The following is a 26469-nucleotide window of genomic DNA, read 5'->3' on the forward strand; positions in this document are numbered from 1 at the left end:
AAAACGCACGTTTCTCGGCCGACGCTCATGGGGATCAGTCGAGTGTGTACAGTGCTACCGTGTGGACGTTTACTACCCTCGGAGCACTTTCGGGTGAGCAATTGGGGGCGGTTTTTTTTTTGTTGTCTGTGTGATTGTGTTTGGTGGATATCAGAGGAGGAAGACGGCAACTGGAAGAAAAGTGAATGCCGGGCGAATAAATCGGAAGGGAACAAACGGGAACAAAAATGCTGTAAAATTCATTCACTCGCAGGGACACGGTTTTAGAGGTTACACTGCTGCTGTGAGTGATATATTGCAAAACGTTCGCGTCCCGTTTGATATACTGTTCAGAAGTGTTTGTGGCTCTCCCTCTCTCTCTCTCCCTCTGTGTGTGCGTGTTTGTGCGAGTGGGGTTATGTTTTTGTGCCTGTTTTGCATAATTTGCGCCCAACCAACGGCCAACCAGGGAGGATGTGGGGCAAGCATTAATTGAATTGGTTTTGGAGTTGGTAATGTTAATGAAAAATGGAGGAATATAGAAAAAAACGTAGAGTGGTGACTCAGTGGAAGTGGAAGTCAACAGGATATCATTACGGCGTTACTAGCAGGAGGCAAGCAGTGAAATGAAGCTGATGAATCAACAACGACGAGACAGTGGTAGTGTCTAGAGGTGTTTCCTTCCATTGCAGCTACAGGAACAGGTTTTGCGTTCGTTCCCTGTTGAGTCCTGTTAGCTAATTGAGTTTTATTCTTCTCCTCAAGTAGAAAAGTTGTAAACAGTGGCAGAGAAGCAACTCGAGCAAAACAGTGTCCCTGTGAGAAGGTTGTGCCCTGAGCAAACCCATTCCTGGTGTGCTAGTGTGTGAAAATTCAATATTTATTATAGCCCTAAATAACACCGGTGCATTGTTTTGGGGCGGCTTCTTTACCAAGAAAACCCTTCCACCGTAAAGAAACGTGAATAGAATACGGTATTAAGGCAGAATGGATACGGAAAACCCGTGTACAGTATAAGGGAATTTTCTATAAGGCAGTTTCACGGTGAAAGGATACTTCACGCTTTCGAGTGTTCCTGTGTGTGTGTAATTTTTATGTGGTGGTGGTGGTGGTGATGATGTGTGCAAAAAATAAACCCGCCTACCTTGTTTGCTATCCCTTCCAACACCTTTCCTAACACTGGGGGTAGTGTTGCTTGGCTTTGTGTGTGTGTGTATGTGTATATGATTTTCTGAATACAATTACGACCCATCCCCAAGGGTCAGTCATCGAGGCGCACTGTGCTTACAATAGGGGAACCATCGCGGGAAAAGAAGGGATGTGAGGATGCAGGGAGGAACACTCCCCACTATCACCTTCCCCCCTCTCCCCCCACCCCCCTCCAGTACCACCGCCAGCCCCGCATCTAGGCAAATTGAAAGTGAAGCACCACACAGACGATGGCGATGATGATGATGATGGTGGACGGCCGGCTCAATAGGGCTGGAAGTGAATGATGAACTGTAATGAGGAATAATTCGGATGAATTGATGTTTCGTTATTTTTCTATTACCTTCTCGTTTTCGCGAGCCACACCGACCGGCCCGGCCTTTTGGTCGCGCACTGATAGGAGCGGAATATCAATTTTCAGACCAGCTCACATCGCGATTGCTTGGGTTGGGGAAGGCAAAATTTTTGCACGATAATGTTAGCGATAACAGTGGCGTAAGCGTTGTGAATGTGGCGCTGTGTGTGAGTGGGGATTAGTGAGTGAGCGTAAAATAGAAATATTGTATTGCGGGTTTTGCTATTCAATTAATTAACATACAATCGGCCATTTGGTTCGCTAGAAATGCATTGAATAGATCGCTTATGTTTTGCTGGCAAATACTTGATTTCTATGCAATACAATTGGGTTGGTATTCAATCAATACAAGATGATAGTTATTTTTGTTAGCTTTTGCGTTTACTATGACAATTACCACGCTTTTATGCTCTTTATTCCTACAAAAAAAATTTTTTTAAATGGGCATTCTTTCATCTCCATACCAATTGTAGTTAATGACCATGAATAAAGGAACAATCTAAATTGCTGTCAAAATGCTATTTTTTGTTAGTGAGTGTTAGTTCGGACTCGATCTAATTCCTACCGTTAGGCGCAGTCATTAATTAATATCAAACTTATTTTTTTAAACAGACTGACCTTACCATATTCATAATTACTAAAATAAAAATTTTCCTAGAACACTAATGAAATATGTTGTAAAGGTTTAGTTTGAGTTTGATTGTTAGTACATTTTATTAGTACAACTTACACTCGACATTTCCACGAAAGACCATGCGCCTCCATGTGCGTTGAAGTTACTAATTACTCTACTGAAATGCAGTCACATTCGCAGACAAAAAAGACAGAAAACTAAAAGAAGCTTACGGGACAGAAACCTAGGAAATTACTTTTTTTCCGTGAAACATCTTGGTTTCAGCCTGAAAGATGCCCTAATTGCCAAGCTATGAAGTCCATTCATGCCCAAAAACTTGCCTGAAATTAAGCAACAGTCTTAGTATCTATTTGGCCTATTCATCGTCACACATCGTTATCTTAAATCCATTTCACTGCATCATACAACAGCAAGAAAAGCACCACGACGCGCTACACTTTTTGATTACTTTTTATGGCGGCACATTGGCACAATGCCCCGTCCGGTACACCGAACTTGCTTCACACGTGCTCCAAAACGCTCATTACCGGAAGCATCAACGTTCAAACTGTTGATTGAGTTAGTGAAAGACATGGGCAACAAAGCAAACAAATAAAAAAAAAACATGGGAAGAAAACCCGGTCCAAAACTTTCAGTACATTTACGCTCCTTAAGCTCCGTGCCCAATGTCTTCCGGTTCCTGGAGGCAAACAAATTGTTCTGCCCTGGCAAAGAAGTTGTGCCGGTTGGTTGGGTTTTAGTATTTCGTGGAAACAAATTTCCACCCTCATTGACACGTTCGGCGTACAGGGAAAAAGTTTCGGGGCCCCGTTTTGTCTCGGGTGGAGTGTTGGCCGTGGGTTTATCGATTAGGACCGGTTCTTGAACGGTTCTTACGTTGGCAACACCTACAGGTCTCGCAGGTTTCGCGTCTGAGCCCGGCTTCCGTTTTATGATGTATCCCGGAACATAATAAAGTACAAGTCTCGGACATGTCCTGTCACACGGCTCGCAGCGTACAACCATTACCGACCAGACCGGACAGGGGACACGCATAAACAATTTACCCTTCGCCACATTCGCTACCGCCCTCCCCGATCGATCTGGATAGGGACGATACCTTCCGACCAGTATTTCGACCCACTTGAAAAGCATACCTAAAATACATAAAGAAAGCAAAAGGATCCGATTACTTCCGGTGAGGTTGTTTCTCGGGTGCGGGAGTGGCCGGTGGAGGGCGCCTTCTATGGTTTGGTGGCGAATGAAAGGCATCACCACCGGTCAATGACAGAAGGAGGGCTCGACAAAAGGAAAAAACCTTCACATTTACCCACCTGAACATATCTTCTTGAGAATTTGACTTTCGCTCGTTCGTTCGTGCGTTGTTTATTTTTGCAGAACGAAGAGGCGTGTTGTGCCTCACGGGCACAAGGCACAACCTCACCAATGTGGCAATGAAAATCTAAACAACGTAAAAGAAAAGTCTACCCTCGTTCGTTTGTGTTTTTGCCTCCTCAATGTTTTTTTTTATTCTCTCGTTCCCGGTTTGGTTCGTGATGTTTTTGTTTCAAGCGTGTGCTACCGAGAGCCACTGTCTGTCTGTCACTGGGTTCGCCACGTTCAGCATGGCAGAGCGAGAGACACTTTGTTGGACTTTGAAGCCCAGACGGTTCGGACGAGCGCTGGACCGTAACAATGACAGTGGCATAGAATTATAGGGGCGGCATATTTGAGGATGTGTTTAGCCACAGTCATGCCGAGGCGTTTGGGTTGGGGAAATTTGAAATGGGGGAGAGTGGGAACAATAAGAAGTGATTTGCTGTGAGTGGCAACGGGTCAAAATGGTTTCATGAGCCGAAGGGGGGGGGGGGGAGTGTGGGGAGGAATTCCATTTTTTCTTTGCAAAATGGCGACTCGTCTTGGTCGGGAGTAGCGTGAAGATAAAAAATGCAAACGGTTGGCTGTATTATTCATGGCAGAGTACTCCACCGAGTAGACTCTGCTAGACTCTGCCGAGTCCTCAATTACATATGCAAGCGAAAAGTGATACCACAAGGCACTCTTGGGGAAAGGTTCGTTAGGTGTGTGTGTGTCTGTGTGCAACGAGTGAAGTGGGAAAAAGTTCCTGCAAGGGATTATAGGGAGCGAGTAAATAATCTCTCAAGAGTGATACGGTGCTTGACGACGTGGTTTTCTATGGCTGAAAAAATGGAAGAAAGTTTATTAAAATGTGAATCAGGATACATCACATGTATGATAGGAGTACATATTAAAAGGATTTGAAAGGTCTGTTGGGAGTTATGTTTTGTTTAATATTTACTACTTTGTAATAATATCTATCACTGATTACGAGATACAAGTAATATACACTGGGGGATTAAACTAAAACACTTAAAATGTGAACCATTCTCTGTAAATAACTTAGAAGTTACCGTTCAGACCGTCAGAGACAGGCCTTGATTTACCTCGAATTTAAATGAATGTTTTACTTGCCTAGAACAAGTGTTTATCCACATTGCTCACAGTATAGCTATAGCTCTTATAGCTCTCTCCTCGTGAACGGAACTATACGGGCTGAGTTGTTCGGACCAGTTCTCATAATATCTCACCCTGAAGAGTCTGATTCTTTGATTCTGATTCTTAATTCTGATTCTGGAGAGACCAATGTACAGGTCAACATGAGATCAATGTACAGGTTATGGAACTTTTCATTATAATGACTTCTGAATTGTCCTTTCACACATTAGGGGGAAAAAATACTTCCGAGAATTTTCCTCACAGACGAGGCGAAGAGGAATTCGTTAGTTTCGAACAGAATTAATGTGTCGGAGTAAAATGTGAGTACTGGAACTATACATTTTCTACATAAGGCAAGCTCAAAACTGTTGAATTGTTAGAACAAGATTTGAAACTGATAAATACATCCCATAAGAGATCTATTCCATGAAGATATAAGAGTAACTAGTAGAGAATTGCTTGTTTTGGTTTACCATTTTTAACAGCTCAAACCTGTTGTGCTTTGCGTTTTTGTATACATTTTCGTTTAGATCCACAAAATAATTTAGAAGTTCATGTTTACTTATTCGTTTATAATAAATCTAGCCTAAAATTTGCAAGCTATGTATGGACTTACTCTTTGTAAAGTAGTACATAAGGTGAAGTCTTTAAGCAAACAACAAATTTTAAACGTAAAACATTGATCCAATTGGGAAATGGCCTAACAAGAACCATTTCGCAAACTGTCTGATTAGCCCTTACAACCGTACAAATGAACATGACACTTAATCACACCATTTTCACTCTCATCAACTTTCCTCGATGCGCACATACGCTTCGGTACCTAATTACTGACTTACACATGTTGCATGATTATCGAGCTGACTAATTGGATGCCCGTTCACAAAATGCTACGACGCATCTCTCCGCTCGGATCGCATCGTTGGATAGAATTTCAATTTCTAGCAGCTGCCGGTAACATCCTCCTCCCGACTCATGTTTCCTATTTTCTTCTTCACGCGAAGGAAAGTGTACCTTGGGTGGAAGAAGTGACGGCACACTAACGCCACCATTGATGTGACTGCTTTATCGATCGTTCGCTCATGCCTCATCTTCTGGTAGTCTGGGTGTGGTTATGCCAGATGTCTTTCCGGTGTGACAAAATCGGTTTTCAAACGGCAAACCGTAGCGATTCCGTAGTTGCGAATCGTTCCATGCACAAAAACACCATAGTGTGTGTGTGCACCGGCATTCGTACACTAACAGTGGCAATTATGGTAGGCAGGTTCACGCAAGGACCCGGAGATCTGTTTGCATGTGGTGGCGCGGTCTTCATTGTTAAACAAATTCATCTGCTCGCAACTCAAATTGAATTTGTCGCCAACGATAATGATACCGACAGGTTGCGCGTGTGCTGGCTGGTGGTGCTGTGAGGTGAAGAGGGAGCGTTTGAGAAAAGCTAAACCGGTAGAGCATATTCTTAGTTCGGAGTTCAAGAATTTGTTCCCCGGCGGTGTCGTGGCATTCGCCCGGCTCGGCTGTGGGACAAATAGACTGAGACTTCTGAGACTTCTCCGACATTCAAACGATGGGAGAATGTACCATCATGCACGAGCGTTGATTTGATACTTCCTGCTTAGCGATCGAGCTCGACTGGGTCGGACTGGGTCGGACGGCGTAGCTGAGTGCCCGGGTGTTTGTGTAGCCCGTTGATTAATTCGATCCCCACCGAAGCGCTGGTTGATGGCGTCGTGGCAAAAAAGCCGATTCCTTGTTGCTTTCACCAGCAGCTCCCGGTCGACTCCGGGTTTGTTAATTGCGCTGAGAACGCAACGGCGATGAGTTTAGACTTCCGTGTTTTTGTGCCGTTTGGCCTATGGTGTTAGTTTGAGTGTAAAATTTGCCAAGGTCACCTTGAAGAACGGCTCGCCTCGTTTTGGGAACGCTGTGTGGCACCCTCATCACCGGGGGACCAGCTTGAAGCATTTTAATCATAAATTGTTTCAACTTTCGTTCGAGAAGGGAGCATAAGCATGGGCACAAATGGCACGCCACAATGCAGGATAAAGAAATTCAATCAATTTCCGGCAGACGAGGATTCCCATCCTGTTTGATCCGAACGACTCGGTGACGAGGTCGGGGTAAAGTTTTCTCGTTTAGCTGCTCCTTTGTGCAGATGCAGCCGGTGTAAGATAAAAGCCAGGCACAAGTGAACAGGTCACAACTTCCGCCGTATCAGAACGTCAATCGAACTCTACACGACAGCATATTTTCTTTCCACAACGGCGCAAGGAAGTGTGCAGGATAAAGAAAATTATTGTGGCAGAAGTTGCCACCCGCGTGAGGGAAAACAACACCCACCACCAAACCAAATTCCATCAAACAATGTGAAACCGTAACGTGAGCTGAGTGCTGCCCTTGTAGCTTCTCGGGAACGGAAAGAGCGATCGATGGCATTTGTTCGACTGGTGTACATTGGCTAGCCTTCGTACATTGTACGTTTCATCGGTTCTGTTCCGGTGGCAGGTGACGAGTTTGTGTTTCATGCTGTAAAATCGCTTCGATTGCCTCGTCGGTATCGATGTTGCGCTTCCAGGAAGGTGCTCGATGAGATAACCCTTTTGGGGTTTTCTTTTCATGCCACCCTTCAGGGTGACATTTTGTTTTATTCGATTGTCATACAGCCAGCTGTGGTCTGGATGATTGTGAGACCGTGTTGTGTGTGTATGATAAATTGCTTTTGATGGATAGAGGGAAAAAGATGACTTTAATGCTATGGTTAAAGGAATCGACATTGACACAGTTAATGTCCAACTACAGTTTTATTGAACAGTATACTGTTTAGTTTTTAAATGAAAGCGCTGGATGATACTGAAATTATTTTTTATCATTAATTCATTGTTGGAGTCTTCAATTCAAACTGCTCGAAATAATACTCCTGGTCAATACGACCAGGCTGTTCCACTAGAAAAAAAAATAAAAAATAAAAAAAATAAATATAAAAAATCCTGCTGGTCGTGAAGTATCTGTCAAAGGGTTATGAGTCCTCTTTTATTATCCAACAAGTCTGATGTTTAGTTTTCAGCAGTATAAAAGCTTTTTTTCAACAAGTTGTTTGATACAATCATTACTTTGAAATTAAAAAAAAAAATTTTTTTTGAATATTATGATTGAATTTCTGTACAACGCAGTCTCGGTAACTCTTCAAGGGAAATTTGTTAAAACTTCCGTTAAAGTGTTTTTCGGTCCCTAAAACAAGTGCCACTGTGTTTAAAACATGTAAAAAATAATAATTAACATGTGAATTTAGTAGTCTCCGAATAATATATTTGGTCATTCAATCACTTTTTTCAATCGTCATTTTTTGGGGTCCGGTGGCCGAGGCGACAGCGGCTCCGATCTTCACACGACAGCCGACTATCCAACTATGCGGTATAATCAAGTCTAGTAGGCGATTAATGGCAGGCATGACCTAAAAGGTCGTTAGGTCAAGAAAAAAGAATCAGGCACTAAAACTGTGCCATTTTTGGATTTCTGTATCTTGGTTTTATCCGAAGCTGGATGGATAGTCCTGCGTACGGGGAGGTGGTCTGAATATAATTTGAATCCCAGTCCTACGGTGTGAAAATCGGCTCCGCTATCATATCTGGCGCTGAATTGCCCCGAACATTTTATTCTTAACATTTTCCTACTTTTATTTTTGCAAGAATTATTTTTACTTTATTTGTGATGAATAATGCTTCTGCATACATTAAGTGGTTTTTAGCTTTCTTTACATTCATTGAGGACGGCCTGGCCGCATTGCTATGTTTCTTAACTAACTACTTATCATACTTGTCGATTATTTCAAGTTAAAGAATCCTAGTCATGGCATCTCTTTTTTCTTCTAAAAATACAGGGTATGTTTTTGTATGTTTAATTCAAATGCTTCATATTGATTTCGTTGTTCTAAGCTTCTTTATTTTACCAGCTTATGCAACAACAAACAAAATTCGGTTTGTATTATCATTAGGCATTATCTCTCAATCGTAATAACCTTTCGGGTCAGACAGTGAGGTAAAGAACCGGCCTTCCGAAAACATCGAATCAAACTTCAATCAATCACTCATCGACAGTCGGCAGTATATTTGCCGCAAATTAATATCCTCGCCGTGGAGTCAAATTTCGTACACTGCACAAATAGTGACATCCACTGCGAGTGCTTCGAACCTTGGCTGTTCACCAAAAATTGGATTAATGAAATCATTCTTCCCCCGTACCATCCCATCGGAAGGAGAAACATAATCCATTGTTAGTTCCTTAATTTCTTCGTTGTTTTCGTACCGTACCATCGCACCACGGTGGAAAAGTGATACTTTCATCTACAGTTTGGTCTGTGTGCTCCGTTGTGTGCTCACCGGTGGAATAGCAGTAAAGGCAGAACATTTTCACATCGATAAATCCATAAACTGTGCATACAAATCGAACTGTAAGGCACACAACCGTACACACACACCCCGTACAGGTGACATCGATCGTGTTCCGTGCTAGCCTTAATCCGTACCGCTACCCGGACTGCTTTAGGCTAAGCTAATGAGATTCTATTGCTGATAATGGTGTGCGTTTCTGTGGGTGTGTGGTTCCGTCTGTATGTGTGCAATGTTTTTTTTAACGAGTTTTGTACCTTTTTTCCCCCGTTTACAGGAAGCCGTGTGTGCGTGCGTGTGAGTGCGTGTGTGAGTGTGGTGTGTGAAGTGGTTGGAAAAGCGGCGGTTTGCTCGTAGGCAATTAAGTTCGGCCCACTGAACCGTGTCGTGTGCCGAGTGAGTGTTTTGTGCTTGTTACCGCGTGTGATTTCTTTCAATTATCCTGAAAATCGTCACAAAATATTTATAAAAGGAAAAAAGGTGATATTATTCGTATGTGATTTGTGGCTTTGCGATTTGCTAGTGAGAGGCCAGTTTATATGCGCGACCAGTGATTGTCGCGTAGTGTCGTTTTGTTGTGGCAGCGAACAACCGACCGGTGAGGCGATACCCTACCTGCTCCTAACCGGCATGATATAGGGGCTATGGGACGGGCAGCAACCTGTGCAAACATTTCACCAAGGAATTATTGGTAAGTGCTCTTCTCCCAACCGTTTTTTTTAAATTCGATTTTCTTAAATTTTCCACCACCTGAAAACCCGACGGCGGTCCTGGCGGAGATGGTTTCCTTTCGAAGCGCTCGATGGGCTTCTTTCACAGTTGAGCGAGTAATAATTCATGCATAAAACGTTCGCCACCATCTTTTCTGCACGATTGAGCACGAAAAGCGAGCCTCGGTGGTCTGCTCCTACCACCGGCTGCTAAACGATCGATATTGGTCGCCCCCTTTTGCCGAACGTCGAACGTTTATTTTGCTTTTCGAAGTAATTGGAACTGAGCCGATAGGGATGTGTTTTTTGTTTCTTCTTCTACTTACTCTCTTTCGCTCTCGATATGTTCCCGACGTACGGTTCAGAAAAAACAAACACCAAAAAGCTTCATCTCTTTAACTGCGCAGCCAATGTCAATGTGCTTGGTCGGAATGTTTATAGACTCGTAAAAGTAGGTCTTGCCAGCCGGAATCCTGACGGGTGGGTATCCTCAAACACCCAATCGATACACGGATACGGGCATCAAGTCTGCAGTCAAAGCGCAAACAATATTATCCGCCCGTTCGCTTTCTGTTATTGCGGCTGGGAAGGTCGAAATGGTACACTGGTCGGATTGACTTTTCCAGGGCTGAAACGAACCCCTGAACGACCGATTCCGGGAATCGTTTGTCACCCTGCGTTCGTGCGCTGTTGACGCATACGTCTCATTACCGGGTGACGTTTAATCAGGCTAATGCGTTTTTAAGGCTGGCTAAATTGTGTTGGTGCTCGTGGCATGGTTTATTCCACCCAGTCGTGTTTTGAGAAGCCATAAATTTTAAACACAACTGACATGCCTTTGCCACTGACCTAGACTGGGAGTTTGTGTGTGGTTTTGGGATGGATGATAACATTATAAGGCATTATCCACAAATGTTTTGTGTACTCTACTTCTAGAAGTAAACGGGAAGAACGACATGACAGTGGATGAACACGTCGATGCAGCATGCGGATGTGATTGAATGAATGATCTAAAACTGTAGGAAACGTAATCCAATCAAGGTCAGTATTCAGTAGGACATGTTTCCCACTAAGAAGACGTGTAGAAATGCTTCCAAGTGTGTGCATTACGAGTAACTGAGCTCGAACGGATTTCCCATCAAGATTTGCTGCTTTTTCCATACTGTGCCTCCGACAATCTGACACCTGTCATAGCCACGTACGAGTGCAGATATTGGATCATGAATAATGCATCCAGGAGTAATATCTAGGAGCATTATGGTACGTGAAAGAGTTAGATTGGAGCCAAGCCTTTGTGGTGGTCGTCTAACCTACGAGGCATTGTTTCTAGAAGCTCACGGAAACACTGTAAAAATGCAAAAATAAAAAACTTGTTCTGTTTTAGAAAATTAATTCAAAAGCTCGTCGCCGAATTTCAAGCAGTCCAAAAGGATAGACCGCAAACCATTGGAAATTAAAAACTGTCAACAAAATATGGCAAAGAAAATGGTAAAAGTTGATGTTGCTTTCGACTTGAATTGGGTCGTTCCCGGAACATCGGAGCACTCTCGGACCACTAAGAGCAGCAGTAAAAGAGCCAACCGTGGCTCTTTCCTCGTTCGAAACGGACAAAAATCGATATTATCTTTTGCCGGTTCGGAGTCTAATTTTAGCACCGCAGGATTCCGGATTCACGGCTCGCCTAGGTCTCGCACATTTACATACACCTGAACGCTGAAGCGAAGCAAGCGCACGTAAGAGATCGGCGCCATTACACCATTACACTACCGTTACATCACCGCCCGCTCCCACCCGTCAACCGGTGTCATCAACTGGCATCAACACGACCCGACCTACCTGTCCCGAATCGTCGAAGGCGAAGAACCGGGAACCCGGACTAGGATAAATAACAAACTGCTGCGTATGAATAATGCATGACCCTTGAGGCCCACCAGCCGGCCTCACCATGTGCGATGGCGCTTGGTGGGGCAATGCAGCGCCATTTTGCACCCCGTCGGTCGTTCGTTTCCGTGCTTCGATCACGGGGCTCTTACAAACGGCCGCACACTGGTATTTATGCCGTGTAATTCATACTTCCCGGCCCTGCAAATCATTTATTTTGATTTGAACAGCTATTTGATGGGGTTTGGTAGGTGTTTTTTTTTTTGTGGGCGGTAGCGGAATCGCGTCGTAAATATCCCATTCAATTAAATGCTGTTTTTGAGGGGGACAAAATGAAGGTGGAGCACGGTCATCGCTTATCGGTCATCATCTAAACGATGGTTGAAGTTCTTTTGAACAGATCGTTATCGCTTTCGATCAAGTAATATATATTTGTTTCAACGCTCAATCCAATTTTCAGGCTAATGACCTGGATGTTCTTAGATCGATGGATTAGAAAGGAATTCACAAGATCAAAGCTACACAAACTGGAGGAATTGCTGTTTCGGGATGTGCGAAGGTGTTGAAGCGAACCTTAACGAGATTTGATACGGAACAATTCTTTTCAATGGTATTGGCGAAGGCCTTCTATCTACACCGAAGGCACCAATCCCATTACTGACCGTTACTATGTGAAGGAAAAAAGAGAATCCATCCCCAGTTCTTTCCACTCAAACGCAATGATCCATGAAATGTTCATGGTTGGGATGGTGTTTACAAGAGAGTGTGTCTTTTGTAAAGGAGTGAGTAACAGGAGCACGATAAAAAGAAAAAGAAAAACATTTAAAATACATTACTTCAATGTTAAGAGTTTCAATTACTCACTCCGTATAGCATACGGGAACTGCTCTTCAAAGCAAATTAAGGTCGGTCTTTAATTAGAGTAGCGTAATTGAATTTTAAATGCAATGTTCAATCGTGTTCAAAAAAAAAAAGTAATTTGTTTCGATGTCTATCGTTCAGTGCTAAGTGATGGAAAATACGGATCGATTAGTGTGAAAAGGATTGAAGTACTGGGCGTCTCCATTGAGTTCGAGCTCGTGAGCTAATGGGCGTCTCCATTTAATTACCTTTTTTCTGTGAATATTGCATTTCATAATGTAATCCGGACTAAAGTTCTTTCAAACAATTATTTTTTTCAAAAGGAGAATCTTTATCCTACTTAAAAAAACCTTTGCCCAACAATATTGTCATTCCCGCTACTAGCGCATTCATCGCACATTAGCGTATTGGGGTTAATTTATAACCGGTACTTTTGTGTGTGAAACCCATAATTTAAATGACTATAAAAGAAGGAACATTTTCAATGTGCCGCATACTGGGACGCCACATAAATTACACCTCAAAATTACGCTCGCGTGCTAGCACCGGACCCCGTACTAGGGTTTGGTCTTTGGCGAGCTTTAGCAGCTATTCTCCCGATAACAAATTGCTTTATTGTAAAGCGTGCGGAGCACGTTACAGAGACGTGCGGCGGTCAAGCTCATGGACGACCGAGCGAAACGCAAACGTAAGGATAATCAGATAACTGTGTCATAATCATACATTATCTTCCATTGTTTTGATCTTCAGGCACGATGTCCAGCTCGATCAAACTGCAACGGATACATGTAGTGTGTGTTTCTTTTTATGCATTTGAATTGAAAAAAAAAAACGCAAAGGAGTGGTTAATAAATGGTTTTCATTTAGATGGTACTGTATTCATATCGTAAGATGCTTATCAATTGCAGGGTGAGTTATTGCGCTCATAAAGAAGCTCATGAAAAAGCAGGAACTGTTTTTCATTTCAAAGGTAAACATTGCTCGAATTTGCTGGTCTATCGTTTTCTTAAACCTTAAGTTATTTATGGCGTAAAGATTTCTGAACTAACATTGAAAATTTGTTGTTTGTTGTTGACTTTCAATTCATTGAATTAAATAAAATATGACAATCGTATTCCCTATTCAATCAGAAGCCATACGAGCCAATTTTCCCATACGCCGTTAGCTAAAAGTAAACCAAAAAGTACAATCAGAAGGCAAAAATCACCACGAAGCCATGAAAGCAAAATGTCAATTTCCCAGCAAGAAACCACCGCGGGACATACCGATAATCGTATGCAAAGAAGTATGAAATATTCATATGTAATATATGCACGATCGTGGTGAACATCTCTTCTTGCGCCCGCTCCCAATAGGCCCCCGAATGAGGTTGTGCTACAGGTGTAGCATACATTCGGGCGCTCGTTGGAAACTTCGCTTTATCACCAAAGATTAAGGGGCACTGTAGCATCTGGCAAGCTATCTCGTGTGTTAGAAAAGAAAGAAAACACGGAGTCCGATGGCTCGGGCAAATGGGAGTTGAAAATTGAGATTGACGATATGATCAGATTTGGTGCGCTCCAGGACCATCACTGTAATGATGATTGGCTTCCGTTGTCACGCATAAATAATTTGCATCTTCCTTTTCATTTACCGCGCCAACCGAGACGAACGAAAAATGCTAAGTTAATAAAATTAAGCCCAATAAATACAAATTCCCATGGCCCATAATTTGATTTTCCGTACCGTTTTCGTTCCTTTTGTCCACTATCCCCCTCTACCCAGATGCAGTCGTAGTCAACGTGTTGAGACGAAGGAAGAAGAAAAAAGTGTAGTGAGACAGAGACGGCGGCGGGAAGATGCCGTCACGGAATGCCCTATGGATGTGGATAAAGCTCCTCGGGCTGGCACTGGCGGTGCTGGACCACGCGTCGGTGACGGCACAATCGAACTCACCGCAAACATGCCCGCCGGGTAGCGACATCAGCCCGTGCGTCTGCCAGGTGAAGAAGAACGGGCTGGACATCCTGTGCGAGGCAACGGACGTACAGCACATCACTAAGGCGATGAGCGCGCTGAAGGGCAAGAGCCCGATCATCTTCTACCTGAAGCTGCGCCACAACAATCTACCGAAGCTGCAGGGTTTCGTGTTTCTGGCGCTCGACATTCGGCACCTTACCATCCACAACAGCAGTCTCGCCACCATCGAGGAAACGTCGCTCAGCTCGCTAGGTAAGTGTGTGCGTCTCGGACGTGTTGTCATCTCTAAAAGCTAGCGAAACGCGATTTCATCTCCGAAGGCACCCTTGTCAAACGAAGTACTAAAAGGGATGAGAAATCACGACATCGGAGCGCACGTAACGCAATGGAAGGCTGTTAACATTTTACGATGGAAGATGTTTCATTCCGGGAACCATATTTCCATCCACTGTTTCGCAATTAAGAGGCAAATTGTGAGACTGCGGCTTTCAGTGTGATACTGCGAACTGAAGGAAAATGAAATTATTCTTCGTTGTGCATGCAAACGGGCGTCATTTTGCGTGAGGTTGCTCACCACGATACTGAAGGAATGGTCTTGCTGTATTGCTGCAATAAAAAGGTTACGATTGTTTTCGAGGAAAAAAGCTTTTAAGGCTGGAAAATCCCCGCGAGAGTTGTTTATGGTCGCATGAAAATGGAAGTTATTAAGTTCGCGTAAATTATACACATTAACTGAAATGGTACTCAGATTTAAAAAACTTAACTTTTGCGTGAAAATTCAAGAAATTTAAAGTATGGATTTTTTTATTTCCCAATTTGTTATATCTTTGCTCTTTCTAAAATCAAGAACCAGTATTAAATTCCCATCAATCTGCTCTCCCTTCATTTGGTATAGTCTCCACCACACACTGTCAATCGTTATTATTCACATGCAAACTTCATTTTGAATTGAGGTCTGATTAAAATTTCCCCTGCGCAACATTCATTGTAATTTACATGTTAATTAAAACGTGTCGCTGCCTTCCCGCCAGGACGTGGACTCACCCAGCTCGATGTGTCCCAAAATCAACTGATGAGCGTACCGTCGAGTGCGCTCAAGAATCTTCACTATCTGCTGATCCTGAACCTGAACCACAACCGCATCTCCCAGATCCACAACCGGGCATTCGAAGGTTTGGATACGCTCGAGATTCTTACCATCTACGAGAACAAGCTTACATTCATCGAACCGGACGCGTTCCGTGGGCTGGACAAGTAAGTAGGGTGAACACATTTTGTTAGATTTGCTGTTGTGTAACGGGTTCTGTTCTCTCCCGAATAATACTTTTCCTAGGAAGCTGAAACGGTTGAATCTGGGCGGAAATGACCTTACCGCCGTCCCGCAGAAAGCACTCTCGATGTTGGATAATCTGCGGAAGCTCGAACTTCAGGAGAACCGCATCAAAACAATCAAGGAAGGAGATTTCGAAGGTAAGCCGGGGGCTCGTCCGATGCCCGAAATACAAAGCTTGGCTCCAGGGATGGTGATTAAGAAACTCGGGACGTCTTTCGGAATTACTAATCAAACGACGTCTCGACGCTCGAACTCGTTCCAGGTCTGGAGAATCTGGACTCGTTGATTTTGGCTCACAATCAGCTTACGGAAGTTCCGGCCAGGGTATTCTTTCATCTCACGCTACTGAACTCACTCGAGCTGGAGGGTAACTCTATCTCGTACATCGCGAAGGAAGCGTTCGAAGGATTGGAAGGTAATCGGCCGGCTGGTCCGCCGGTATTCAGCAATCTTACGACCGAGTTGTGATTCTAACAGTATCGCTTTATCCCCCTCAGAAAACCTACAATATCTTCGCCTAGGGGACAATAATCTCCACATCATCCCGAGCGAAGCGTTGCGTCCGCTGCACCGTCTGCGGCACCTGGATCTACGCTCCAACAACATCTCCGTTATTAGCGAGGACGCATTTGTCGGGTTTGGCGATTCGATAACCTTTTTAAATCTTCAGAAAAACGAGTAAGTATTGTGGCAGTGCGAAACCAAAACCAAGCCTCTCCGGTTTGCCACCAGATAGTACAAATAAGCTCACAGTGAGAGGTTAGCCCCAACAAGATATCCCCATAGCGTAAGAAGTTCGCTTTGTACGCCCGCGACCTAAAGTCCTTGGAAACACTTCGACACTAATTAATAGACCCACCGGTGGATGTGGGACTTTGTTGGTGGTACAGAAACCAAGGGTTTCGCCAAAAACTTTACCCTCCTCGTGTTTGTTTATGTTTTCCCTTACCTGGTCTTACCGTTTCCCTTTGTTGCATCGTACGCTCTCGTTATCTTAGCATCAAGGTTCTGCCGGCGCTCGTGTTCGAAAATCTCAACTCCCTCGAGACGCTCAGCATTCAGAACAACAAGCTAACGCGCATACCGGAGGAGGTGATGGAGCCGATCATGGACTCGCTGCGTGTCGTTGATATTATGGGTAAGTAAACGAGTGCACGAGACCAATTTTCCTACTTTCCCATCTAGGTTGAACGATAAAATACGTCTAGAGGATTTCGGATCATCGGGATGGGGCTGTGGTCGATATTTGCACTTATCTTGCTTCGTCTAGGATGAAATGACTTTCACAATTACACTACACTATCGCCGGGTATTCGGGAAGGCAGATAACGCCGGTGAATGCTGGAAAGGAATAAGATTGCGGATAGGCGAATCTTTAATTTATGTTCAACCCTTAGCGTTTCGAGACGGTCAACCTTGAGTTATGGTGACCGTGGGTGTACCGAGGGTAGGCGAATATAATGTGAAAGCATGATGATTAGAATCTAAACGAGGGTTATTAAAGCCATGCTGTCCCTGCATTCTTTGAATAGGACTCCATTAGACGTAACGAATTTATTGAAGCCGTAAATGAGTTCCATTTACTGTCGTTTGAATTTATGTACTTCTTGTTTAGAGTGCATTTTAAAATGAATAATTCAACAAGATTTACTAGCAAGGGTACGCGTTTATTTTAATGTAATTGACTGCATAAATGTCAAGCATTAAAGAGATGGCTTTAAACACGACGTTTGTTACATCTTGAGGACTGGTGTTGTGGTTATGTAGGAATGATCATCCAACCACGGGTGAAATCAGTTCAAATGAAAACAAAACTGATAGGCTGAATCCTTATGAGGTTTTTGTGCCAGAGAAAAGAAGAAGTTATATAAATCCTATATGGCCGAGGACTTTACTCGACTCGAATGCGTGCTGAAACACCTCCCAGCACGTAGAACTGACTACCCACGGGTAAAACCAAGTTAAGGAAGCCAGAAATGGAAGACTGAGATCTCTCGAAGTAAAAGAAAAGAAAGGTAGAAGTTACTCGTTACTTCCACAAACGAGTCATTCAAGCTGCTCGTTGCAAATTATAAGACTGAAAGTATGCAATTTATTTTATTTTTGAAAATACAGCATTACGAAGGCCTCGAGAATTGTTTTTATTGTTTCAGAGAATAAAGATTAAAAACTGATTTATATTTCTCTCTTGCATTCAAGAGATGAAGTTAGAAATTACAACAGAAATCAAACTAATACCATAGTTTCAGGTGTATAAACTCGTAAAACACAACCCAAAAGAAGGTGGTTGACTATTACAAAAAATCAATAAAATATATTGACCTAGTTCTAACATTATCCTGACGAAAGCATGTTGCAACAAAAAGAAAATCAATAAAAATTAATTAAAAATCTTATGCAAAACAAAAACTTTCTGATTGACTATCCTAGCTGATTCAGGTCAAATGTTCAACTTTGCCGGACTTTCCAACTTTAAAACACGGCAGACGATAACGAATCCTTTATCTGTTTATCACGCTAAAAGAAAAACCCCGAACAGAACGAGCTGACTAAAACACAAAGAAACGCAACACCGAAACTACCTGGCCGTGTTGGTAACTGACACTCGATTGGTGTGAAAAGTTTTCCATCGGTTCCGACACGAACGAGGTCACCCGTTCGCATGGTCGTTAAGGAAGAAGCTTGATATCGTTCCGCTTCCGGTGACAACTCAATCAACTTCACCGTGTGTGTGTGAGAGCGAGAAAGAAGCTCGTTTTTTCTTTCTTTTCGGTCGTGACCGTCGTGTGCTAGCCTGAACACAGCTAGAGCTGAACATGGGCCAAAGTTTTGTCCACCACGGGCGAAACCAACACGCAGAACGTAATGGCTTCCATGACGACCGGATGCTGAAAACGACCGTTTTCATGCGCGTTGCAAAATTGCGTGCTTGGCCGGTACGCCAGGAATGGAAGCGTATCGCCGTCTTTCGACCCGGTGCTGTTCATCGGTTGAATAAATGAAGATCAATCGGTGGACATTTTATTTTCCTCCTAGGAAATTCCATCCTACTATCTTGCTACTATTGCTTCATGTGGGGCTGTCGTAGCTCTTAATTTGTTCCCGGGTGGATTTCATTTTGCAACCTATATAAAAGTCGTTCCTGAGAGGCTTTTTGGGAGGTAAGATGGTTCAGGAATGCTAATGAAAAAATATTGTGATGTGTGATCCATCCGTTGTTTGATTTGATGGTTGATTTCCGATTTTATTTCGATCCCATTTTGTCGTGACCTTCCAAATGGAATGAAAACTCCCTCCTCAAGGGAATCGGCACCGTCCGTCACCAAAGTGTCTGAATCGATACGAATTATCGACAGCCACTTAGCACACCATCGAATCGAATGAGGAAAAAGAAATTGGTTGGTCAAGCATTTCCTGCTTAAGGGAAAAGTTTAAGCCGCCGGCAAGGCTTTTATCAGACACCAATAGAATAGAAATGAGTTGCTCAGGAAGCTAAACGCGTGCTTTAAGCACGTAAAGCAAAATAAAGCAAACGAGAACAGCGAGGTGGGCTAAAGTAAATGAGGAAACAATAGATAAATCTTGCGGTGGCTAAGAGTTCGTCGGAAATTCGGATCGCACGCGTAACCATGTGTGGCCAGGTTTGTTCCCAGGTGTTTATGATTCATTGATTATTCCCATGCTTGCAATAAAACCTTCCAGGAAGGGAATATAGTCTCAGGCAGGCAGTAAAGCGTTTCGCTTTGTTTCACATACATTTGTTTGGAGGTGTTTGTAAGTATTCGTCTAGTAAGGGCATTTGGGCTGAGAGAAGAAAAGAAGAATGAAAGGAACTTATTTTTAGAAAGAAGTTAAAAAGGTCCCTTGTTGCGAAGATTGAACCCAAATTAATCATGAGTTAAACCGGACACACACGAGGATACCTTCATTGATCGAGCAGAGTATCGAATGAGTTTATGGATCAGCATTTTTTTTATTACAAGTACTGATAAGAACTTATACACGCTAGTTACATACTTTCCTGAATTTAATTAGGTGTGTAAAAATAAGGTTTGCATTGAAAGAAAATCTGGAGTGGCACGGGAGGGCCGGAGATTAAATCCCATCGGACTCAGACAGACCATTCTTCCTCATCTTTAATCTTGGAATTAACAACCTCGAAAGGTCTCGGCCTGCCATATATGGCCTTCTGTGACTTGATTTTACCTATAGCTGGATAGTCAGTCCTGCGTACGGGTCCTGGATGGGATTTGAGCTCCGATCCTGTCGTGTGAAACCGGCGCCGCTATCGCCAGCTACAAGTATAATGAAGTCAGGGAGAATCAGAATTAACAGGTTCTCGAGGTTGTAGTGCCACCATGAAGAAGAAGTTGATTTTCTGCCATGAACTGCCATACCCTAAAATGTCGTTATATATCTGGTACTGTTGAAATACTCTAATAGGACATATATATTTCCATTATTTCTTAGAAAATTTTCAAAAATGCTTACAAAGCAGCTAATATTATCTTAAATAACCTTCAATAAGAAGAACAATCAAACCACTTAAATAGAGGATTGTTCTCTCCGTAGTGGTTTTCCAATAATCCGAAGCAATATCTCTTTAAAGACATGAAAATAACATTTATTTAAATTACGCTAATAAAACCTCACTTGACACCGTCCGTTTTTTTTCCCCGAAAGGAAACCCCCCTCTTAGTGCAGCATTAAACTTAATTCTCACATTCAATCGCATCCCTATCCCGATCAACCACGATAGGGTGCAATATTGAAAAGCTTAAATTACAATCCCACCACCATCGAGCATCGATTATCGCGCTTCCTTTCTCATGCTTCTTCGATGGCTCTTTTCTTACCGATTTTCTTACTCTCGGGTTCTTCTGTTCCGATTTTCCACCCTAGATAATCCACTGATCTGCTCGTGCGAGCTCGTCTGGTTCCCGAACCTGCTGCGGGAGCTGAAAAACCGGGACGACGAGATGACCCAGAAGAAGCGCCCGATGTGCACGATGCAGAACGAACACCGGGAGTACTACGTCCAGAACATGCCGCTCGAGCGGATGAACTGTGTCGGCAAGAAGTACCACACGTCGTCACTCAGCGGCAACGGTACGCCGGGCCGGGAAACACTGCTGCCCACGCTCGTTGCACTCGTGACCGGAAGCGCCCTGATTGGTTACGGCAGGATGCGCTAGAATGGGAGTGTGCGTGTTTGAGTGGAAGAAGAAGGGTGAGTAGGTAGGGGATGCTACTATATTGGGGGGAGTAAAACATGGTGGGAAAAGTACTGTGACGCAAAGAAAAGAAAAAACAGAGCGAGTACGTTCGAGGAAAACAAAATACACAAAAAAACAAACAGATGGGAGAAAATCTAACTCGTGTAGCGTAGGATAAGCAAAAAATAGGAGACTTGGGCTTTGGCAAAGGTTGGGGCCGGAAGATAAAACAAATGGCTGGAAAACGGCTTGGAATGGGGAAACGGCGGAAACAAATACAAATGTCACTTTGATTTTCCACACACTTGCTGTTTTGGCTGATTTGCGATTTGCGAAACCGCATCGCAACGCGTTCGTTGTGCGGACGGCAAACCTTTGCGCCGGTGGATTCGGTTCCACCACGAACGAAAGGGTAGCGCCTCCCCCGCCGGCAAAAAGGGAAAAACAAACAAACCAAAAACCAAACAAGAAAAATCACATTACCAAAGAGTCTTTCAATGAAGTAAACTATGCATACGTTTCCGGAACGCGCTCCTTACCCAAACGATCTTATCGCTCGCGTTAAGGAAATGCTTCCGGAAAAGGGGAAAAATGGTGTTAGCTTCCAGGGCAAAATCGTATTAAACGAGCACACACCCAGCACTCACGCTTGTGTGTGTGATTAGAGCAGACAACAAAAATTATCATGCTTCACTGAGTTTGAGCATTTTTGTTGCTTCCATTACACACAGTTCGGTTCAGCAAAAAACAAGGGAAAGGAAAAAGCTTTTCCGTGAAAATTTGTTTCCATTTTAGGGTAGGGCTATTTCATGCGTAGAATGTAAAGGGTGACTCTATGTACTGCACCGTTCATCTAATTCATCCACACCAATTCCAGTAGAATGTAGGGACATGCTTTGACGAGATGCAAATGCAAAGGGTTAGTTGACGGAAAGCATAGAATAGTGTAAGGAATGGTCACTTTATGGCACGCTCGACACACATTCACACAGCTCGAGCATGCACGTGAAACCGTTCAAGTGTTCGCCGAAACGAAACGTGGACCGTTGCCAAGTGTCAGGTGCAAAGGTCCGCGTTTCGTGCACTGGACGGTCAGTTGCAGTTTTCCATTTTTTTTCTGCAGTACTGCATCCTTTCATTTAGCGATAGGATAGGATCCGTACATCGGTCAGAAAAAAAACCTTCTCTTGATCGAACATACATATCTGCAGCGCTACAGGGAGGAAAAAGAGATGAATGTAGTTAAACCTATTTACATGTTAGGAGGTGTATTTTACATCTTCATTCACCACTCGCTCGTCACAAACGGCTTCTCCGGTGTGCGTGTTTTCCTTTTCCACTAGCTGTTCACAGGAAGCATCGTACAGATCTATTTACAACACAAACTCTGAAAGCACGCACCCTAGTGCATTTAAAAGAGGAAAAGAAAAGCAAACAAAGGAGAAAAACATATCAATGTATGAAGTTAAGCACTAACACTTAAGAATGTTTTTGCATTTTACCCTAATATACACGTATACGCATATAATTGCGGCCTCCCACAAGAGAGAAAGAGAAAAAAAACGTATCAAATATATAAACACACACGCGTATAAAGCAAAACAAAAGAAAAAACATATATATGTATTGCACCACTTCAATGTGAAGCTACTAAATGAGATAAGCGACAAGCGCAAAGAAAAACCTAACCTTATCAAAAATGAAACATATCAGATGATGAATTTAATTGTTTGCATTTGCACAGGAAGCAAAGCAAAACCCCAATTTTCACACTAGATGTCTATATTTAATGAACAACATTATTAAAAATGAAAAATACAAGATGAATTAAATATTATTAAAAAAACATATCAAAACAAACCCAGTATTCCTTCAACATATGAGCATTAAAATACGCATAAGATACCGGTTAGATAATAGGGAATGAGGGGATGAGCAAATGAAACGATACAATCAGCCTGTTTGTTGTTACATTTTGATACATTTTTGTCTGTATGCGTGTTGCGTCAGTTCAGATGGTAGGCACGGTCCCGCTTTACAGCAAAATGGCATGGGAAAAAAGAAAATCCTATCACGGTTTCTTCCTGATAAACCCCCCCGAAAAAACATATCAACATAACGTAGGAGAGACGATAAAGTAAGAACACATGCAACACACATATCATCCCCCCTTTGTGGAGAAAGCTTGCTCGTGAGCATTTGGTACGCACGCTTTTGTGCGTACTATCAAGCGTATTTCATGATACATAAAGTGCATATCAATCTTTCGGAAGCTTCCCATACCTGGCCCAGAACTTTCACCGTCAACTTCAGCGTAGGATAAGGGTTGATAAAATCAGCTAAGCTGGATGTCGTGTGACATCTCACGTATGTCCTCCATCTTTCAGGACGAAGCATAAAGACCACACCTTCACACAGGCACACACACACATATCCAAACATATCATTAGATGGTAAGCACATTAATCACGCCCTGCTTGCCCCTCACCCCATCCATCCCCTCCCAAGTTGCCTCCCCTCCCTTTTACTCTTATCAAATGGGAGAGAGTAGTAGTGTGGTGGGGTGAGATGGAAAAGGGAAGCAAGATTTAAATTGTAAGTGTAAATCAAAACTGCTACGCTGTGCCCAGCAGACCGTGAAAGTCCACATGTACCCTACGCCACTACTTGTCTTGTGCTAGTTGTATGCAAACCGTGTGTAAAAGTTTGCACAATTTGCGAATGTTTCGGTTTTCTTCCTTTCCGATCGATGTCAATTAATGCTACAGAACAAAAATTGCAACCAAGGGCCAACAAAATGGCAACGCATAAGGCATAAAGCACAGGTACAGCAACATAAAAGCACACACACACACACACACACACACTCACATAAGAAACTCAATCTTCGTACACAACACAACTGCAGTGAAAAATACTTTAACAAGAGAAAACAAGAAGCTTATCCCTAGACGTTTCGCACAATCATTAATGCACGCGTTTCGGTGTATTTTGCCTACTCGGAATACTGTTACTACAAATACTCGTGAAGGAGAGAGCGAGAGAAAGGTGAGGACAAATTCTCTGGTTAGAACTTTCTTTTTTTACAAAGATCGTTACACCAAAGCTGGAACAAAGAAAAGAAGCTGCTAGGGCTAGAGATGAGGTTAGGATATTTGATCCGGACTCCTTCTTCTTGCAAGTGTTATACTGTTTCAACAGAGCAAAGCAGAGAGATGATCAACAAGATACGATTTGCATCCAAAATATATTCTTATAAGTATACACACAAACACAGGCGCACATTTCAAGAAAGGATTTGCTCTGTGAATGAACTACGAAATTAGCTTCGGGCAACCTGTTGTTTCTTCCAATGGTTACAAATTTCAGTTTTGTGAGGGTATGACTGGTTCACATGGAAGGATTACCTGTTGGAATAACTACTTCTTAGTAGCGAGAAGGAGTTAAGAAATCTTCTTGCTTTTCTGACATTTCTTGAAGCAATGTCCAAGTAACTCCAACATTCTTTTTTTGTGCTAAATGATAAAATGACGTCTTGAAAATATTTTTCTCCTTTTAAATTTTTTTCCTAACTAGATGCTAAACACTAACACACCTAAAAGCCCGCAAAACACTCAACGGAACGGGTGCAGTGGCGTATATTTTTGACTCAATTTTCAACAACTTCTCTCGGTGTCTTGTTGTGAGTTCGTGTGTTGCATGCCTGTACATGTGTGTGCGTGAACGTTCAAACCTATCATTTTCCCGTCCCACGTGCAAGTGGAAGTATTAGTGGATCGTATGATGACGCAAAACTATGCGTTCTGATCATGTATTAAGTGTCATTTCAATCACTCTCTACCAGTATCGGTGTTCTTGTTGCTCGTAACGCGGTGGCAGCTAATTGAGGGAGGAAAGTGCGAAGAGCGAAACAAACCAAAATAAAAGGAAGACATTTAAATTTTTGCACTCACACAGCAATTGATTGCAGCACAGATCATTCTGCACGTATAATGTAAAACACCACCAGTAAAACCAAATATCTCAAGCATGACTCTCAAAACTGTGTCAATATGTGAAATGGTAAAGAAGCGACGAGGAAGGAACAAACACTCACACTTTCCTGTTGGAAGTGGAGAAGAACTCATACTCAAACTTCAATTCAATTCAGCGTGGTACAGAAGACAAATTACTGTTACTCTAATTGTTCGTTTATTTAAGATACGAAATGCTTGTTGTTATTGAAACCAATTTTCACACGTTTCTCAAGAAATTATAAGAATTATACAATTGAAACAAGATTTGCAACAAAAAGAAAGTAAAAACCCCACGAACCCTAAAGAATCTGAAAAAGACGAGGAGAAACAAATCAACCAAACAGAGCAAGCATCCGATAGTCTCACGAGAGCACAATTTAATGAAATCGAAAACCAGTTGATGAAACGTGCAACAGAAATGAACAAACAAAAATACACCCGAAAACCCAGTAGTAAAAAGCAGTAAAAACACGACCTGCTAACGTGTAGCACTAGAGAAGAAAACAAAACATAGCAGAAACAAAACAAAAAAATCAACCATCGGCAACCATCTGTGAGCCAGTAGAGTAGACAACGGCAAAATCAACCATCCTGGTAAATAGTGAACAGCAATAGCAAACCACGTAGAGCACATGTAGATTCTGCCGACTAGAGCACACCCGTTCCGGTGTGGAAACCGTTCCGTTCCGGTGTGCAAGGGCGGGCAGGTTGTCGAAAATGGAGTTATATTTGTATTTGCAGGAATGCACGTGCTGGCCTTACCCTACCATCGTACACCGGCACGTGCATAGGTACAGGCGACTAGTGGAATGGCTGGCATGGAAGGGTTCGAGCTAATATCGATGCAAATGAATGCATACCGTATTATGCATCCGATGGAAGTGAGCATGTGTTGTGACTTGCTTCGAAGAAAGAGAGAGAGAGAGAGAGAGAAGGATAGAGAGAAGAGGGATTGATATTGAAATATGTGACGATGGATCGAGAGGATGGCAGAAAATTGAAGAAGGAAGAAGAAGTGAAAGGTCGAAAAAGGATGAGCCATAAATGCGATGCTAAATAATAAAGAAATTTTCCCCGATTTGATTCGGAAAAGCCAAGCTTGGATTTGTGTGTATGTTTGTTTTGCTAGTTTTGGTGGAAATGTGATGACGCAAATAGGAATTGAAGGAAAGGTAAGTAATGACACCGGATTTTCTACTGAATTGTTTTGCTTCTCATGTCATTATAAATAAAGAACGCCTAAATGTATGCAATTTTCATAAATTTAAAATGAAATTACCATGACGGTCTCTGAGCAGCTTGGATTATTTCTCCAACGGAATACTCATTTAACAATTAAACTTGTAAAATACATCCATTAAACTTGTAAAAGTTTTTTTCGTAAATTGTTCTCATAAATTCATCATAAATCCTCATAGCTTCTAATACAAAGAGA

General features: G+C 42.7%; 1 protein-coding gene across 2 annotated transcripts; it reads left to right on the forward strand.

Moving 5' to 3' along the window:
- On the forward strand, positions 1-26131 carry LOC118511323 (slit homolog 2 protein-like). 2 transcript variants are annotated; one of them, XM_036054246.1, is made up of 9 exons: positions 1-93; positions 9336-9749; positions 14275-14721; positions 15501-15723; positions 15803-15939; positions 16065-16217; positions 16300-16480; positions 16801-16940; positions 20705-26131. In XM_036054246.1, the coding sequence occupies exons 3-9, from the start codon at positions 14349-14351 to the stop codon at positions 20995-20997; spliced, it is 1500 nt and encodes a 499-aa protein (XP_035910139.1). In that variant the 5' UTR covers positions 1-93; positions 9336-9749; positions 14275-14348; the 3' UTR covers positions 20998-26131. The 2 variants fall into 2 exon arrangements, with proteins under 2 accessions (XP_035910139.1, XP_035910140.1); XM_036054247.1 differs by lacking the exon at positions 1-93 and adding an exon at positions 97-181.
- Positions 26132-26469: the final 338 nt, after the last annotated feature.

This window comes from Anopheles stephensi, chromosome 3 (assembly GCF_013141755.1).
Source record: "Anopheles stephensi strain Indian chromosome 3, UCI_ANSTEP_V1.0, whole genome shotgun sequence".
NCBI lineage: Eukaryota > Metazoa > Arthropoda > Insecta > Diptera > Culicidae > Anopheles > Anopheles stephensi.